Source organism: Choloepus didactylus (assembly GCF_015220235.1).
Source record: "Choloepus didactylus isolate mChoDid1 chromosome X unlocalized genomic scaffold, mChoDid1.pri SUPER_X_unloc1, whole genome shotgun sequence".
Taxonomy (NCBI): Eukaryota; Metazoa; Chordata; class Mammalia; order Pilosa; family Megalonychidae; genus Choloepus; species Choloepus didactylus.
The window spans coordinates 1,433,794-1,452,526 of record NW_023637621.1 but is presented as its reverse complement, the minus strand read 5'-3'; the positions used below and the strand labels follow the sequence as shown (position 1 = coordinate 1,452,526).

Genomic DNA, 18,733 nt, shown 5'->3' with positions numbered 1-18,733 from the left:
CAGAGCCTGCACCAGCCTCTGCTCACAATGAAGTCACCAGCAGATTGTTGGGGTGATGCAGCCGCCGGGCAGCCCCTGAGGTAGTGTCCCGCCCCCAGGTCCCCAGTGTGGCTCTCATGCAAGCTCAAACCCCACCACACCCAGGAAGGGAGTCCACCTCCTTCCGGACCCACAGCCCTGTCCCACCTGCCTGCCTCTCAGTGCCCCCATTTACCCCAACATCCAATGGAGAACACACAGTGCAAGTTCCCAGACCAATACTCACTTCATGTCAAGTGTGAGCTTGCGTGAGGTTGAGGCAAAGCAGAACTGAAATCTTGGCACCTCCGTTAGATGGGAGAGTAAAAGAGTGCCATGCATTCTTCTCTAAAAATCTTTCCCCAGCTGCCTGACTTATTGCAATCAGACATCTGGACCAAGGGGGCCTTTGGCTGCCCACCCCCTTCTTACAGGATGCACTATGTCCCTCAAAACAATATGCCCACGTCCTAACACCTTGTACCTCCCCATGGACCTTATTTGGAAATAGTTTCTTTGAACTGGATTAGAGTGGGTCCTCATCCAATAGACTGGTGGTTTTATAACAGGAAATCTGGAATCACAGACAGACAGGTGAGAAGGGCATGTGAAGATGAAGGCAGAGGTTGGAGGGAAGCACGTGCAAGCCAAGGAATGCCCAGAAGAGGGAAGGAAAGAGGTTCTCCTGCAGCTTCCAGAACTGGGAGAGAATAAACATGTTGATTGAAGCCGCCCAGGGACATGAAAAACCTCCTCCCCCAACACTCCCCCAGCTCAACCACACCCAACTTTACGTCAAAACTGCTTTCCCTGAAACCTCTGTGTGCCGGTTTGAATGTATTATGTCCTCCAGAAAAAGCCATATTCTTTGATGCAATCTTGTGGGGCAGACATAATAGTGGGGATTAAGTTGGAACGTTTGGATTAGGTTGTTTGCATGGAGATGTGCCCCACCCAACTGTAGATGATAACTGATGGGATATTTCCATGGAGGCGTGGCCCCACCCATTCAGGATGGGCCTTGATCATTGGAGCCGTATAAATGAGCTGTCTTAAAGAGAAGGAACTCAGTGCAGCTGTGAGTGACGTTTTGCAGAGGAGCAAGCTTGCTAGAGAGGAACATCCTGGGAGAAAGCCATTTTGAAACCAGAACTTTGGAGCAGACGCCAGCCACGTGCCTTCCCAGCTAAGAGAGGTTTTCCGGACGCCATTGGCCATCCTCCAGTGAAGGTACCCGATTACTGATGTGTTACCTTGGACACTTTATGGCCTTAAAACTGTAACTGTGTAACCAAATAAACCCCCTTTTCATAAAAGCCAATCCATCTCTGGTGTTTTGCATTCTGCAGCATTAGCAAACTAGAACACTCTGGCATCGCCAGCTCTGCATAGGATGTTTGGAGTCCTGCCACAAGGAGGGCTGCATGTGTGATTGTGTGTGCATCTGCATGTGCCTCTGTGTGTGTGTGTCCTGATAACACTGCATATGGACCCTGGCTCCTTCCTTCCCAATCCCCACTTGCCTCTCCCATGTCCCCTTTTGCCTGCTGACACCCACTGGCCTCTGCTCTCTGGGACCTCACTCTGGGTCCCTGTCCTCATCGTAGCTGCTGCCCTAAACCCCAGTCTCACCATGAAGCTGCCCCTCACCCCAGCTACACCTCCCTGCAGAGGCTTAGCCACTCCAGGCTTCCCCCAAGGCCCCTTCTGCTGACCAGGTGCTCTGTACACAAACCTAGCCCACCTGTAAATGCAGACCCAATGGGGACACACACCCCCCACAGTCACCTCCATGACCCCCAGGTTGCAGCAGGTTTCAACCACCCTCTTTTAGGACCATGTCACCATCCGGGGCCCCAAACCCACCCTGGAGACCCAAAATCAGCCAGGGAGGTGTGCAAGACAAGACTTAGCATGGAAACAGGAATCTCCTGGCCCCCTCCCCTTCTCCCACCCTCCACCTCCAACCCCAGGCCTGGAGCACCTCCCCCCACACACACAACCACTCAAGCAAGAGCTCACCTCCGTGCCTTCAGTTCACTCTAAAATCACCGCTGCACATGGAGCACACACAGCAGATACTCAAGCTCTAGTGGGGTGATTCTGCCTCAGGTCCTTGACTTCAGATTCCTGTCTCACAACCTCTGACCCTGCAGGACCCCCTCTTTCCTGGACATACAACCCCACTGTCACCATTTGCTTCTCCCAAGCACATACCTGGACCTCCCCACAAATACCACCCCACGGAAATTAGGTAGGGATGGGCAGCGGCCTGTTCTTGTTTTCATGCAGCTGAGAAGGCTGTCAATGAATCCACCAAAAAGGTTTCATTTCTGTGGCTTCCTGCTCTGCAGAAGCCCCGAGACCCTTCAACCAGGAGGTGTAGTGGGGGCACCGAGGACGGACAAATGCCTTCAGCTGTGGGCTACCAATGTCACATCACCCAGTCATAGCTTCTCAGCATCTTCTAAAAGGGTAGATGGTCAGGAAACACCTGTGGACCCACCCACATCATGCTCACAGGCGTTTGCTCCAAACCACACTCCCAGTTCATCATAAGCGTCCGTCCACCAAAGCTAGCGGCCAGTCGCGACTCCTTCTGTCCAGGCCAAGGGGCAGGGGGCTGGGGGCCGCCAGCCAGAAACTCCCTTCTGCCTCTCCAGGGATGGCCCTCTGGGGCTGGGGAATGACAAGAAAACACCACACAACCCGCCCTGATGGGACGGGAACCGAGCCGCCATTTGGGGAGGGGTCTGCTGGGAGCTGCAGAGAGGCTGTTTTGAACTGTGACTGTGTTTTGTTTCCTAGTCAACTTGAAAACAGACCATCCCACCAGCAAAAATCTGAAGGCCCTCCGTGGTTTCCTCTAAACACTGGAGCATGACAGTGACTCAGAGATGGGAGGCTCTGCCTTTCAGAGAACGTGAGTCACCCTCAGCCCAGAAGACACATCCTTCAGAGGCAAACCGTTGGTTCTTTTTTTAAAAAATCAGCCAGGCGCTTGCAGAAGGGTGATGAGCTTGCTGGACAAATCGTCCCTATAGCTCTGAGTGCCGGGCTAATTGAGGATGCACAACCGAAAACGAGCTTGGCCTGGGATACAGAGATGCTAAAGCGCTCTTTTGAACAGGTGGCTTTGCACACGTCAACTGTCCTGCAACTGGGAGCTCCTAAATCCTGTCGTGATGGAATATTGGTATTTTATATACAAATAAAAAGGCTTATAATAATAAGCTGTAGTCCCTGGCCTTGCCTTGGGTCAATAAATCAGAATATTTAGGAGTGGGACCAGGCTTCAGTGTTTGAGCCTTTTTATGAGACACCTATTTAGACTAACTCTGCAGACCACTGCTAGGGATTTCCATGTGCTTAATATGTTTCCAACCCGCCCCCTGTTTTCCATCTCTGATGTCTGGGGAGCCCCTTCCACCCACTCTCCCTGCTGCTGACCCCAGACGGGTCCTGTGAGCTAAAATCCCACTCTCCTTGGTGGTGGTAATCGACATCACTCACCATCGGGCCCCTGCAGCAACGACCGTGCACAAAAAACTGCAGCTCTCCCCATCCTTAGTGCTTCTGGCTTCCCTAGCATCCTCCAGGCAGCCCACCCACAGCCTCCCTGCAGCTGCAAAAGTGCCCACACCTGGCTGTTTTTCTACACCCAGCCTCCCCCTTCACATCCGGCTTCCCCTCAGCTCACTCAAAGAGCCTCTGCACAGAGCAGGAGCCTGCAAGAAGCCCTCTCTGACCCCTTCGGGGAGGGAGTCTCTGCTCACAAGCCACTGGGTGCTCAGGGCTTACTGACATCCACAGTGGCACATACCTCACTGCACTCACATCAACTCCCGGGCTGAGAACAGAGGATGCGGACCAGGTCTTTCTTCTCTGGAGCCCCAGCCACCAGCAAGGGCAGACTAATCCTTGCAGGTTGGAGGGGTGCATAAGAGAGCTAGTGCAGGGATGGACGAGGGGGCAAATGGATGGGTGGGTGGGTGAGTGGATGAGTGAGTAGATGGGTGGGTGGATGGATGGATAGTGGACAGATGGATGGGTGGGTAGGTGAGTGGATAGGTGGTTAGGTGACTGGATGGGTGGGTGAGTGGGTGGATGATAGGATTGATGGATGGATGGATGGGTGGGTGGATTGATGGATGGGTGGGTGGATGGATGAATGGATGGATGGGTGGATGGATGGGTGGGTGGATGGGTGGTTGGGTGAGTGGATGGATGGGTGGGTGATGGGATTGATGGATGGTTGGGTGAGTGGGTGATGGGTGGCTGTATGGGTGATTGGGTGGGTTGATGGGTGGTTGGATGGACTGATGGATGAGTGGGTGGATGGGTGATTGGTGGGTGGATGATGGGATTGATGGATGGGTGGGTGGGTAGGTGAGTGGATGGTGGATGGTTGGATGGGTGTTTGGATGAGTGGATGGGTGGTTGGGTGGGTTGATGGGTGGTTGGGTGGGTGGGTCAATGGACTGATGGATGGGTTGGTGAATGGGTGGGTGGGTGGATGGGTGATTGAGTGAGTGGATGGGTGGTTGGATGGAAGGATGGGTGGTTGGGTGGATGGATGGATGGGTGGGTGGATCAGTGGGTGGATGGGTGATTGGTGGGTGGATGATGGAAGTGATGGATGGGTGGGTGGGTGGGTTGATGAGTGGTTGGGTGGGTGGGTGGATGGACTGATGGATGGTTTGGTGAATGGATGGTTGGGTGGATGGGTGATTGGGTGAGTGGATGGGTGGGTGAGTGATGGGATTGATGGATGATTGGGTGAGTGGGTAAGTGTGGCTGTATGGGTGATTGGGGGGGTGGCTAGGTGGGTTGATGGGTGGTTGGGTGGATGGATGAGTGGTTGCATGGTTGAGTTGCAGAGGCCTCAGCACCTCATCTGACATGAGTTCACTTCCAGGATAAGAAGCACAGGGAGCTCTCTCCCAACAAGCGTTCTCTTGCAGGCTGTGTTTGCTTTAGCTACCAGAGGTCACTCCCTCTCCATCATGCCCAAGTGTCCTGGCTGTCCCAGCATGGTCCACGTGCCCACTCCTTGAGAGCTTGGTGCTGCCACTCATGAAGCACTCTTTCTGCCCCACCCCCCACCCCCACACACACACCGGTACTCAGGGACAGCAGCTCTGTACTCTGGACCCCACTGGCTTCTGGAACAGGCTTGGCACTCGGTCACCTCACGGCTACAGTCAGCCACACCCAGGACAGTCCGGGACATTCATCTCCTTGTGGCTCGCTCTCTGATCCTATTTCCCTGCCTCTATTTCTCTCCTCCCTTCTCCACCCGATGATTTCCTTCTTAGCAGATCATAGCTTAGAACCTAAGAAGAAATTTAAATGTCACCCTATAATGAAGCTTCATGTTTGCCCCACTTGAAAGAATTGATCAAATTTATGTTTGCTAAAGAAATGAAATACTAATGCCTGTTTTCTGTAGGCTGTTCTTTTCTTTCTTCATTCCTGCAACTCCCTTCCCACTGGAGTTATGCGGGAAAAGGAAGCAAAGTCTGAGCCCACAGAAATGGGATCTGGGGCAGTATGGGGCTGATCCAGAAGTCAAGAAAGTAAAAGGGGAACCAACCAGAAAAGGGTGGGGGGTAAACTGACCACAGCTGCTCCCAGTTGGGCTCACCAGCATCCACGTGAAGTGATCCATGTGAGCCCCATCCAGCATTCTAGTGGATACACTTGTAGATAATTTGGGCATTTAAAGAACAACCCACGTTGAGCATTGCTGAGCAGGCCAGTGCCCCTAGTCACCAGGAGAAGGCCAGCGGGACCATCGGACAGCATCCTCGGGTGCCAGCGCATCGTCCCCGAGCAGAAGTTCCCTCAGTGCTGCCTCTGGTGGCAAAGTCCTCCCACCAGAAAAAAATGGAAAGCATGCAAAAAGGCAGATTCCCAGTAGGCACAGGTTTCTCCTGACCCTTAAAAAGACTGTGTGCCGAGTAACAAAGTTACATTACAGTGTTAGACGATAGGTGCATTGGATAACGGTTTCTCCATTTCTGTTACAGATCGTTGCACGTGTTTATACTTGCCCGTGGCATGGCCTGACATGTGCCAGCTTTTAAAAACCGAGAGGTTCTGATTCCAGAGGTGGGGAGGGGGCTGGGCACCTGCTGTCTGGGGGAGTCTAGAGGTGGCTGCAGTGAAATCCAGGCAGCCGACACCCACGGACACCATCCCCAAAGCCCACCCCGGCTCTACCATCGGTGCCAATTGCTTCTGGCTGCTTCTTCCCTCGAATTGCCTGCATGTTCTTCAGCACATGACTTCATCTTCTAACCTCCACGTCTTCATCCATAAAAGGGCCACATTAAACCTCTCCAGGGCTACCGTGGAGATGACATTAACGCTGTGAACACCCATTGAGAAGCGCAACGCAGCACAGAAGGGCAAGTGGGGCTCAAGAAAACTGTCACAAGAAATCCAGTGTTATGGGGGAAAAAATGGAGTGTTTGGTAAAATGACAGTTCAGCAGTTCTCAACCCCTGAGGGGCTTTTTAAAAACCCCAATGCAGCCAGGACACAAACCGATAAACCAAAGGATGTGGGGTGGGGTCTGTGGAGGTGAGCGGTAGATTTCTACAAGCTCCCGGGGAGCCTGCTGGGGATCATGGCTTCCAGGGGTCCCGGCTGGGGGAGTTGAGCAGATTTTGATGGTCACCCAGGCCTTAAGAGAGAGAAGGAGTAAGCAGGAAGGCAGGAACACAAGTGGCAACATTCAAAGGTTTTTAGCCCAAGCATTGGATACAGCTGCAGCTTAATATACTTAATTTTCTTTGCAATCCTACATATTTTATTTTATGCAATAAAAAAATTATTCTGAGAGAGTCTTTAGGCCTCCTCAAGTGCCCAAAGTGTCCTGGGGACACAGTAATTAGGGGCTCTTGTTTTAGTCCAGGAGAAACATTATTGGGGATGGGAAAGGAGGGGAGTCTGAAATAAGAAAGCAGAAATGAAGAAAAAGGATGGGTCAAGAACGGTTTATCAAATTAAATCCACAGGATTTACTAATAGATCAGATCAGGGACGGAGGAGTTGTCAGGAATGGAGTGCAATGCTTATGTTTGAGAGTCTGAGCACATGGTCATATCATAAAAGATAAGATTGAAGGAGGTGATGCAGACTGGGGAGGAAATAATGAGGTGTTTTGCACAGGGGCATTGGGACACCACCGCTGACCGCTGACCGCTTAGACCCAAAGGAGCAGATCAATCAGCCGCTGACCACGTAACTGTCACCTACAGTCAGGCTTGGACCTGAGAGCCTGGGGGAGCAAGCAGAAACATTCCAGAAGGTGGGCACAGAAGCTTACTCTGCTGTCCCCGGGTTCAGGGTGACTTGAAACTAATCTTCCTCTCTGCTGACCCAGCTCCACAATTCCCTCCCAAACCAAGCCCCAGCTCCTTATCTTGTTGGGATGCAAAGAATGCAACCCATCGCCCTGTGAAAATGCTTGTGGTTTCACAACAGCAAGATAGGGTACATTTCCTACTGCAACCCTTTGCCATATGTTGATGCAGCTGCTTCAAGGGAAAGAGATGTCAGCGCTGGGAGCTGGGGGTGGAATCCGGCTACCTCCAAGGTCCAGCTCAGCCAGGGTCCTCCAGAAAGTTCCCCAATGTGAAGATGCCTGCTCTCGGCCCTCACCGCTGCATCCCAGCCCACATGTCACCCAGAAACGCCATTAACAGCCATCTCCAAACCCCAAACAGGCATCCCCAAACCCTGCCCTCTTCCCACTACAGAGTGTTCTCGGTGTAAAAAGTCTAACAATTCTCTCACCACAATCTTAAAAAGAGAGGGACACTAAAGATACAAGGACAATTAAAATGCAGTGCATGATTCCAGACTGGATCTAATAATGGAGAAAAAAATGCCCAAAGGGACATTATTGGAACAACTGAAAAAAATTGGAATATTGGCTGTAAGCTCTATTCCAATGCTAAATTTCTCGAACTTGATAGCTGTATTTAAGGTGGTTACATAAATGGGCCTCCTTGTTTTTAGGAAATGTACATAGAAATGTTAAATGTTAGGGGAGAATGATGTATGCAAACTGCTCTCAAATGATTAAATAATAGAGACAGGCATAGAGATAGAGGTAAAAAGATGAGTGATAGATTATAGATAGAAAGATGTAGATAGATACAGATGACAGATAGATAGTAGATGTGCATATATAGAGAGATAGATGATTGATAGATATATATATAGTTGATAGATAAAATATGTGATACATTGATAGGCAGACAGACACAGATGGAGACAGATGATTGATAGATAAATACATAGGTAGATAGAATATAGATAGAATGATTAATAAATGGAATGATAGATAAATACATAGATGATTGATAGATAAATAGAATATAGATAGAATGATAAACAGAATGACCGGTAAATACATAGATAGATGATTGATAGAATGATGATTGATAAATAGAATGATAGATACATAGATAGATAGAATGACAGACAAATAAAATCTGGTTGGGGGTATGTTGGAGTCCCATGTTTTGTTTTTGCATTATTTTTGCAAACTTCCTGTAAGTTTGAAGTTATTTAAAAATAAAAAGTTAGGAAAAAAGATCTGACAATCCTCTTTCCTGTACCTCTTCATCAGGTGAGTTACATTTTGTGCTGAATAAATAAAAAAGAGACCATTTTAATTCATATCTAGATTTGAGCCCATGTCCTTCTCTAAAAGAAGAAAGCTAACAACTGCTGACTGGCAATCTTTGGGTTCTGGCAGTGTTTAAAAAACATCTCCTCGGCCAACTCCATTTACTATGAGGACAATGGGCATTAACAATTACGGTTCACTGTGTTCTTGTTGAAAGTTCTGCATTTTCCAGTCTGCAGTCCCTTACGGATGACTATCTTGCCAGAGCACATTTAGACAGTGCCACAAACACTCAGACACGGAAACGGACAAAAGAAGCCAGAGTTCTTTGGCCGTATTCTCTAAAGCTGAGTCGTGTCTTTCTTCCAAGCACGGGGAATTTAACAGCCTCATACACATTCTGCCTCTTCAAGAGGGGCTGCTGTGTTTCAAACAACTTCAGTTAATTCTTTTCTTAAAGCACCCCTGGAATAACTCATCTGCTCTCGAAAGATTGCAGATCGACTGTGACTCTAAGTGACTTCACAAAACCGAACGGAAATGGAATGTCTACTTAGCAAGGTGTGAGTGCTGCCTGCTGATGTTTTCCTACTCAAATCTATTTTTTTTTCCTTTTTAATGTGGCTGGCTTTGTGACTCGCTAACGGGTCTCTATCTGCAGTCTGAGAATCACCGGTTTGAGGGCTTTGTCTAGCTTGAGGAAGAGAGAGGGATGTTTCTGGCTTCCTGTTTAGGAGAATTGTCAATAACTTCCCTGAGGGGACTACAGGAGATGGTAGTAACCCTGAAACAAAGCTGGAACACACCTATGTGTGATCTCCAAAACTAATATGAAAACTAGGCAGAAAAACGTGAACAGGAAATTCAAGAAGAGGAAGTCCTACAGCATGTAAAGAAGCGAAAAGAGAGCAATAGTTCTGTGAATGCAAACAGAATCTTTGATTAGCTACCGTCTTTCACCCAAGAGATTGGCACAGATGAAAAGAAGTGCCAAATGTTTGGTCACTGCAGCCAACCCAGAGATTCCACCAGATAACGACGAAGCCACATCCAATGTGGTGGCACAATCTTGAAGAAAAGGACTTTCTCAAAATATTGTGTGTGGCCTCTCTCCCTAAGCCAGCTTTGCAAATATACTCACTGCTCTCCCCTCAATGTGGGACCTGATTCCCAGGGGTGTAAATCTCCCTGGCAAAGTGGGACATGATTCCTGGGGATGAGCCCGGACCTGGCATCATGGGATTGAGAAAGCCTCCTTGACCAAAAGCGGGGGAAAAAATGAAACAAAATAAAGTTTCAGTGCCTGAGAGATTTCCAGTAGAGTTGGAGAGGTCATTCTGGAGGTTGCTCTTATGCATTATATAGATATTCCTTTTTAGTTTTTTGTGTATTGGAATAGCTAGAAGGAAATACCTGAAACTTCTCAACTGTAATCCCGTAGCCTTGATTCCTGATGATAATATTATAACCATATAGCTTTTACAGGGTGATCATTTGATTGTGAAAACCTTGTGACTGACACTTCCTTTTATCCAGCATATGGGCATATGAGTAATCAAATAAAGACAAAGAAAAAAAATGGGGGGGGAGGTGGTATAAGGGGTATGGGATGCTTTGGGTGTTTTTTATTTTTATTTATTTTTATTTTTTATTTTTTTTTCCTTTTATTTTTGGAGTAGTGAAAATATTCTAAAATTGATTGTGGTGATCAATGCACAGCTATGTGGTGATACTGTGAGCCATAGATCATATTCCTTGGATGGAAAATATGGTGCGTGAATACATATCAATAAAATTACATTTAAAAAAAAGCAAAGATCATGGATGTTAATCTCTCCAAGGTGAAATGTGTTCAAGCTTTATAAGCAGAGAAAGGGGAAAAAGCAAACACACCAAGTTAAATAAAATGTAATTAAATTTCATCAAAGCCAAGGGTGCAGGTGACATATGAAGGCAAGGGCTAGGATGGATGGAGGCTGCTGGACAATTAAAAGGCCAGAAACATTCTCTTAATGGCCTGGACAGACAGATACCCACAGGGGTACAAGACATGGCCAAGAGGAAACTGCGAAAAACAAGCCCACGTCTGCCCTGGCATTGTTGAGTTCCTTTCAGTGGATGGGAGTGTTTGCATTTTCAAATAGCAAAGGCCACTGCCCAAAGGCCCAGGGGAAAAAAAAAATAAAAAAATAAAACTGACTTTGCAGTTGGCTCCATGTTTGGCCCAGGACTGAGCTCCTGAATCCATCTCACAGAATCCCATCCAATATGCTCCAATCACTTTCACACTCATTGATTTCCAGTAACTCCAGCTACTGCAACCACATTACAGTCTGTCATGAATGCAGTTCAGCCAAGGCACCCGCCCACCAGCATCCTACACATGCAAATTCCAAATGCTATGCCCAAGCACCACTGACATTTGCAGCCAGATAATTCTTTGATGCAGGGGCTCTCTTGTGCATCGTAAGACATCTGTGAGCCTCCCCACACCTGCTAGAAGCCAGTAGCACCCCCCTCTCCCCCAGTTGTGGCAACCCAAAATGTCTGTAGGCATTGCCTGGTTGGGAAGTCTGCTCTCTATAAAGCTAAAGAGTCTACTCTTTCCTTCTGCAGCCTCATGGCCCCCACACCCACTCTTGGGAGAATTTCTGAGGATCTGGGACCACAGAGCCCTGGGGAGCCAAGAGTGTGGCACAGCAGCACTTAAGATCCATGGCAGGCTCAGTGGGCAGAATGGAAACCAAGCCAGACACATTTCTATAAGAAAGTGTGTTCTAAGTTCCACCCACTCAAAAGCAAACTTTTCTGGTAAAACCCCATTTGTATCTTTGGAATAGTCTCCCATCCCCAAAACGCTCAGCTCGTGTGTGTGTGTGTGTGTGTGTGTGTGTGTGTGTGTGTGTGTCTGTCTGTCTGTCTGTGTGTGTGTGTGTGTGTGTTAGGAGGGGATGGGCAATGAATGGGAGAGAGTCCAAGGAGAACAACCACGCCCAAGGTCAGGCCTGCTCTTTGTGGGAGAAGCTTGCTCCTTCTCACCTCCCTGCTCCCACATCTCCCTGCCCTCCACCCTCTCCCCCATCTCTGCCACCAGAAGCTTCAGTCCTGCCTGCCGAAATAATAAACAAATCTCACAGTTTGCAATCCAAAGAGACCATTCCGGGCTAACATTGCCTTGGATTTGCTGAAACATTGTATAATTAGATGTCCAAAGAATATGAGGGTGCCCCTGGCTTGGAACCCCAGATCTGCCAGCAAAACTGCTACCATCACTGCAAGCCCCATTCAGTATGTTACTAGAAAAAAAAAATTCAGAATAAAAAATTAAAGAAAAAACACATAGGTGGTACAACACAAACAGTGAACCCTTACATAAATTATGGACTATAGTCATTAATACAATTGTTTCAATATTCTTTTATCAGTTGTAACAAGTGAACCATAGCGTTAATAATGGGGGGTATATGGCAACTCCATTGTATGCATGATTTTTCTGTAAAACTATAACTTCTCTAATTAAAACAACAAGAAAACATTCAAGCCCTCAGACGGCAAGATTTGCAACCATGAGCTCTTTAATTATGTGACAATTATACCTGATGGCTTGTGTCCAATTTTCCTGTTTAGATGCCTCTCTTCCTCAGTAATTGTAAATTCCTGGAAGAACAGAATCTTCTCTCATTTATCCTCCTGGTGCCAGGCACACAGTGGGTGCCCAGTAATGAATGAATGAATGAGTGAATGAATGCATAGCTGGACAGATAAGGGAAAAACCCCTTCAGCAGTCCAAAGAGCAGCAGAGAAAACCCTATGACGAAATCCTCTTGGTTTTGGCAGCTGGGAATGTAGAAGGACGTTGGGGAGACAGGCAAAGAGAGGGACCCCAGTTTCAGACCTCCCCTGCAAGCTGTAAGCTATTTTGGGGTTCCCGAGCACCAGACTTGATCGTTCCTCAAGTTTACCAGCCTAAAGCACCCTTTCTTGGATACAGGCGGCAAATACCAGAAGTGCTTCAATCCATTACGAAATCCTCCGTAAAACAAACGCATACGCCAATCCTCCGGGCGGGGCGGAATCTGCCAATGCTAGACACCCCCCTCCCCCCCACTGCTCAAACCCAATCTTCTGGGGGTTTCTCTACCAGGTGCACAGGCCACGCCAGCATATTTGATGTTCTTAAGCCATGAGCAGTGCCGAGAAGGCCGTCCTGGGATTGACACTGCCTGCAAGGCTGCTCAAAAATGTGCCCATACTAGCAAGAAAAAAAAAAAGAGAGAAAAAAAAAAGCACCGCGAAATGGAAAAACGCTGCAGTTTTAAAACGCTGCAGCCAGCACAACCCCAACTTTTAGTGATAAAGGAGAGGGGAAAAAAAAAACAAAAAACCCCACAGTAAGTAAACAGGAGATAGCTAAGTTCTCTGTGGGAGGCTGGGGTGACAAAGACTTTCGTTTTCTATACTTTATATATTTACCGAATTGTCCACGGGGACAGAGGTAGGATCTGGTAAGAAAAACACTATCCTCTGTCTGGGTCACCAACTCAGAGAGTCCCCCGCGCGCAGGCGACGCTGAAATCCCGGTGGCACGGGCACCCCGGGATTTCCGAACGTTTTCCGGGCCCAGAGTTCCCGCTCGGCCTCCCCTCCCCCGCTGCGGCTCGCTCCCAGATTCCAAATCCAGGCCCGGGACGCAGGGCGTGGCTGGGGTCCCCGCTCCAGGGCGGCCTCCCTACGGCGCAAGCAGAGACCCGGGACCCCAGGAGACCCTGGCGAGTCGCAAGGACTCGGGGCGCCTGCAAGGGGCGAGGCGACGCAAATGCGGGTACCGAAAATATGAGAAAGTCCCCGGGGGAGTTGGGGGGAACTGGGGGGAGCAGTCAAGTTCTCCTCAACCTCGAGAGTTTGCGGCTCTGCAAACCAGCGCGGACCCTTCACCCCTGGGCGCGTCCTGACCGCCCTCGCGGCTCTGCAAACCAGCGCGGACCCTTCACCCCTGGGGCGCGTCCAGACGGGCATTGCCAAGTGAGTTGGAACAAAGAAAGTGCGGCCGCCTCCCGACGCAGGAGGAGGCTCGGCGCCCCCGTTTGAGCCCCTCCCCAGCCTCCCGACCTGCGCCGCTAGAGAGCCCCCCGCGTTCACTCACCCTGGGCGGGCGCCAGAGAGCAGAACAGACCGACAAGCAGCAGCGCGAGGACGGCCAGCCGCGCCATGGTGCGCCCCGAGCGCGCGGGGCAGTTCTGGAGTGGCGAGCTCAGACGGTGGCCGCGGGAGGGAGCTGGTCTGGCCGGGGCGGGGGCGGGGCCGGGGCGGGGAGGGTGCTGGGGATAGGGAAGCGCTCCCGCCCCGCCTCCGCTTTCCCCGCCTGCGTCCCGGGCTCTGTCCCCGAGGCCACTCGGCGCCTGGCCGCGGCCTCCGGGAGCCTTAGGGGAACCCGCGCGAGGGGACTGACAGCGGGGCTGGAGGGAGGCGTGAGAACCCAGAACCCCCGGGAGGCACCTAGGGGGAGCGCAGGGAAACCCCCTCCCTTCGGGGAGAGTGTGGACCCCCTCCCCAACCCTAACGGAAATCCCCAGGGCGGCCCAGCCGGCGAGCAGAGCGAAACCTCTCCTTTCTTGGCAAAGTATGTCCCCTACCCCCAGAGCTCGTACCCCGACCTAACTTCAAGACTGGGGCAACCCATCTGGGAGCTCGCGGGGCTGCAGGCGGGGACTTGGAGGGACAGCGCGCGGCCTCCCTTTTCCCCAGCCGTCAGAGGGATTTCTCTCCGATGCACCTCCGCCTGTCCTCAGCACCTTATCCCCCAAGTCCGGGGCTGGGGGCGGGGGGTTGGGTGGGGCACACGGGAAGGCCTTGCAACTGGTGGGGAGGGGGCAGCGACCCCGCGCCCTGCCCGCGTCCTGGTCGGGGTGCTTGAGGATGATTCTGGGTCTAGAGAGGACGGGAGGACAGACCCCAGCATCTGAGGCGTTGCTGCTTCCTCAGACCCCAACCTAACCATATATATTTAAATTAAGGTGTTGACTCAAGAGATGAACATTTTCCTCCAAGTTCCTGGAAAAACAGCGCAGACTGACACACATCCGTGAGTCACTTCCCTGCATGCAACACTCAAAACCCCATCCAGCTCCGACCCTGAAGGCCCCTCGCGGGTGTTCGTTCCAGCTATCCTGACACCGGTTCTGTTGGATCTCCTGTCCAGCTGGCGCTGGCGCACACCCCCATGCGCCCCTGGGTTGGACTCGCGGCCTCTGGCTGTGCGCCCCCGGAGTCAGGCTTGCGGAGCTCTGGCGTCTTCAGGAACACATATCTTACACCACACCCGTGGATCAGGAAGGGTGTTTCCTTCTTAGCCAAGGACATGACTAGAGATGATTTTTAATAGAAAGCCTGCCTTTGGGAAGGTCCGTCTTTGAGTGAACCTGAGCTGAAGGTTCACATCTTTTTCTAATTCCCCATACAGCTCTCATTCTCAGCCAATGAGTACTTTCTGCTCCCCTGGGCACAGTCCTGGACTCTAATGGAATCAGTGCAAACAAGAAGATCCCAGGGATTTTTCTGGAGCTAGGGAACCAGAGCTGCTGCAGCCACTTTGGCACCTTGGGGGAAGGCTGTCTCAGGGTGAAGCAGCCAGACGGAAGAAACCAGGCACTTGGAGACATGGTGAGCTCTGAAGACCTCTCCCTGTGGTGAGCTTTCCAGTTCAGCTGCATTATCTACAAGAGACAGTCCCTGCCTGGCAGATCTCCAGCCCCCTAAAATGGGCTCCTTTCTGGCTGAAGTTTCCCTCCCAACCAGTAATATTCTGGAAGGGTATAGAGGCTGGGTGCATTTTATCACTGAGGACATAGATCAAGATCAACAGCCATAATAAATATGCATGCTTACTCTCTGACTGCTAGGCTTTCAGGCTTTTAAATTTCTTTTCAACAAGAAGGACATTTTGAAGACGTGTTTCTAATTCATTAGGATGGTATTCTTTTTTTTTTTTTTTTAATGCTACCTTTCTTGGCTCAAAATAGTAATATCCATAATATTTTGCAGACATTTCAAAACTGGCTTCAAGAAACTATAACTTCCAGAATGAAAATTAAATTAATTGAAAAGACCTTCCCTTGCTATTATACTGGTTGAACCACATGAAATAACCACTGTCCCAACATTTTTGACCCACCCAAATGGTGATTTCTTAGGGTTCAGCCTTACCCTGGGTATGTCCGAGCCTACAACTGGAACCCTAGCCTGGGCTTCACTCTGGGACTTTAGTTTTTAGTTGTTTTAATTGGGTTTTTAATTGTTAATTCATCTGACTTTAGTTATCATACCCTACTCTCTAAGCAAGCTATAGATGTGATATATAGTATCCATTTACATACACACACACACACACACACACACACAATTACATACAGGCTCTCCTTCTCTCCCATCTCCTGGGTGAGACACTTTGTTGCTTGACCCCTGGGCTTCGTTTGCAGCTCTGGGTAATAGATGATATAATAATAACAATAATTAATAATAATAATAAATGCAGAAGACAAAACTATACAAGACAAGACATGGAGCTTTGTGGAAAGGAAAGATGGAGAGAGAATTTTTAGGAAGTTGTTCTGGGTTGCTTAATGCCACCTCCTCAAGCAAACTCCTTCTTTCCTCTCCTTCTTCTCTCTCTCTTTCTGAACAAGCATTTTAGGGAAGTTTGTTTCATTCTCCAGGTCTGAAGAGGCACCTGTCAGCACTCCATGTCCAAAGCTCTCTTTTCTGACCTCTGGGTTGTGCAGGTTGGGGTGGAGTGTGACCGCAGACTGGTTTCATTCACGGTGGCAGATTCTCTTTTTGTCCCTCTCTATTGCAATTGGGGGGTCCTGCCCCTGCATCTCTTTCTCTGTGGCTAAGACCTTTTAGGGTGAATGGGCAGCATTCCTTTTGGCAGCTGGAGACCCCAGGCTCCAGAATTGGGGCTACAGCTCTGCCCAAGCAGCCCCAGGCAGCTGCCACTCTCCTGTATCCTTTTCCCTGTCAGAGAGTGGAAAGACCGAGAACTAGGGATTGCACAAACTGCAAGAGCCGTGCGGAGCTGTCAGCCTGGAATTGCTGGGGCCACACTGGGGTGAGGCTGGGCTTGGGGTCCTCCCCCCAGGACGTGGGGCTCCATCCACAGCCCCTGGAACCCCAACGTCAAACACCCCCACATGATGCTCCAAGATCAGCACATCCATACCCACTGTGCAGATGGAAATTCACACATGGACAAAGGAGGATGTCCTTCACCAGATGCCCCCATTTGCTCAAGCACATCCATAAAAGACACCATCAAGCCTCATTTCATTTATCCAGATCTTGATGAGCCATTTAAGTCAATGCTATTAATGTATTTTCCAGGGCAGTACTCTCCGAAGTTTCCTTCCTCCATGTCTCCCACTTCATCTCCTGCTTTGGCTCCTCTGTCTTGTCCTCCCAGGTTCATTGACCATTTCATTCTCAATGAAACCAAAGCACGCTCAGTCATTCAACAAATGCTTCCAGGCTACTCCCTCTGTGGGAAACAGCCCTCAAATCAAAAATCTGTGGCCCCAGCCTCTTAGAGCAGCCTCCTTTTTTATTTTCACAGCCCATGATTTATGTTTGTCTGAGTCTGCCCCTTGACCTCGTTTCTACCTGTGCGCCTGGCTGAGAGCCCAACTCAGAGAGAAGAGACGTTTAGTTCTTTCATTACTGAAATGGATGCAAAGAAAGAAGGAGCTCACCACAAAAGACCATGCATTTAGATAGTGAAATGCCTTACCTTTTTCTTTGTGCTACACATGCCATGGTGGCTTAGAGCTAGGGATCCAGAAAAACATGTTCCTAAAGGTAATCCATTCCTGAGGGTGTGAACTCTTGTAAACAGAACGTTCCGATAAGGCTACTTCAGTTAGGGTGTGGCTCAATTCAATCAGGATGAGTCATGATCTCTCTTATTGAAGGCCTTACAGGGAAGGCCACACAGAGAGAGAAAGCAAGAGGGAGCAGCCCAAAGCTGGAAGTCAACGGAAGCCAGAAGCCAGGAGAGGGTGCTATATGCATTGCCAAGTGATGGAAAAGCCCAGGATCGAGGACCGCCAACCGGCAGCCCCAGAACACCACAGTCTTCTGGGAGAAAGCATATCCTTGATGATGCCTCTATTTTGGACTTCTCCTAGCTTTGAATCCATGAACCAATAAATTCCATTGTTTAAACTAACCTATTGCATGGTATTTGCTTTAGCAGCCAGGAAATTAAAATGCAGACAGACTCAGAATAAACATGCATATGTATGTCTATATGTACATCTATCTATCTATCTATCTATCTATCTATCTATCTATCTATCCCTGCCCACCCATCCATTATCCTCCCATCTATCCACCCCTCCATTCATTCATCCGTCCATCCATCCACGTATGTATGTATGTATGTATCTGTCTATGTATCATCTATATCATCTATTATCTGTCTACCTATCCATCTATATCTTAGTATCTATCTATCTATCTATCTATCATTCTATCATCTATCATTTATCTGTATCTGTACCTATCAATATCTATCTATCTATCATCTATCTATCCATCCATCTATCTACTTATCTATCTAGCCATCCAACAATCTTGTGTTCATGTGCAACTCTAGGTCACCCAACCCATGTACCTTCTCCCCTTTTCCACATTAGGTAATCTTGATTTTATTGGGTGTAGCAATGTGCCAACTCAAAGACAATTTCTCAGTCTCCTTAGCCATTAAGTGTGCCCATGAAACTAATTTCCTGTCAGTGAAATAAATATAAGGAGAAGTTGTTGGGTAAAACTCCTCAAAACGTTCCTCAAAATGTGGACTGTTAAGGATCGAATCATATTCTCCACAAAGACACATTCAAGTCCTAACTCCTGTTCCTGTGGATATGAACCAACTTGTAAACAGGATGTTTGATGCTGTCATTGGTTGAATCAGGGTGGGCCCTCATCCAATATGACTAGAGTCATCGTAAGCAGAGGAAATTTGGACAGAGTCACGAATGACACAGATGAGGAGGGAGATGGCCATGTGATGGC

The 18,733-nt window shown here is 49.1% G+C and overlaps 1 protein-coding gene across 11 annotated transcripts in view; it reads right to left on the bottom strand.

The window, feature by feature from the left end:
• Positions 1–14,137, bottom strand: part of CD99 (CD99 molecule (Xg blood group)) — a 51,440-nt gene extending 37,303 nt beyond the window's left edge. For 4 of the 11 annotated variants that reach the window (XR_005215019.1, XR_005215020.1, XM_037824603.1 and 1 more), the window contains exon 1: positions 13,809–14,137. Coding sequence is in view for 8 of the 11 variants with exons in the window: in XM_037824603.1 (XP_037680531.1) it covers positions 13,809–13,875 (67 nt within the window). In the remaining 3 variants the exon portion in view is untranslated. The remainder of the gene's footprint in view (positions 1–13,808) is intronic. The other 7 variants (XM_037824597.1, XM_037824602.1, XR_005215021.1 and 4 more) reach the window with 6 other exon arrangements.
• Positions 14,138–18,733: the final 4,596 nt, after the last annotated feature.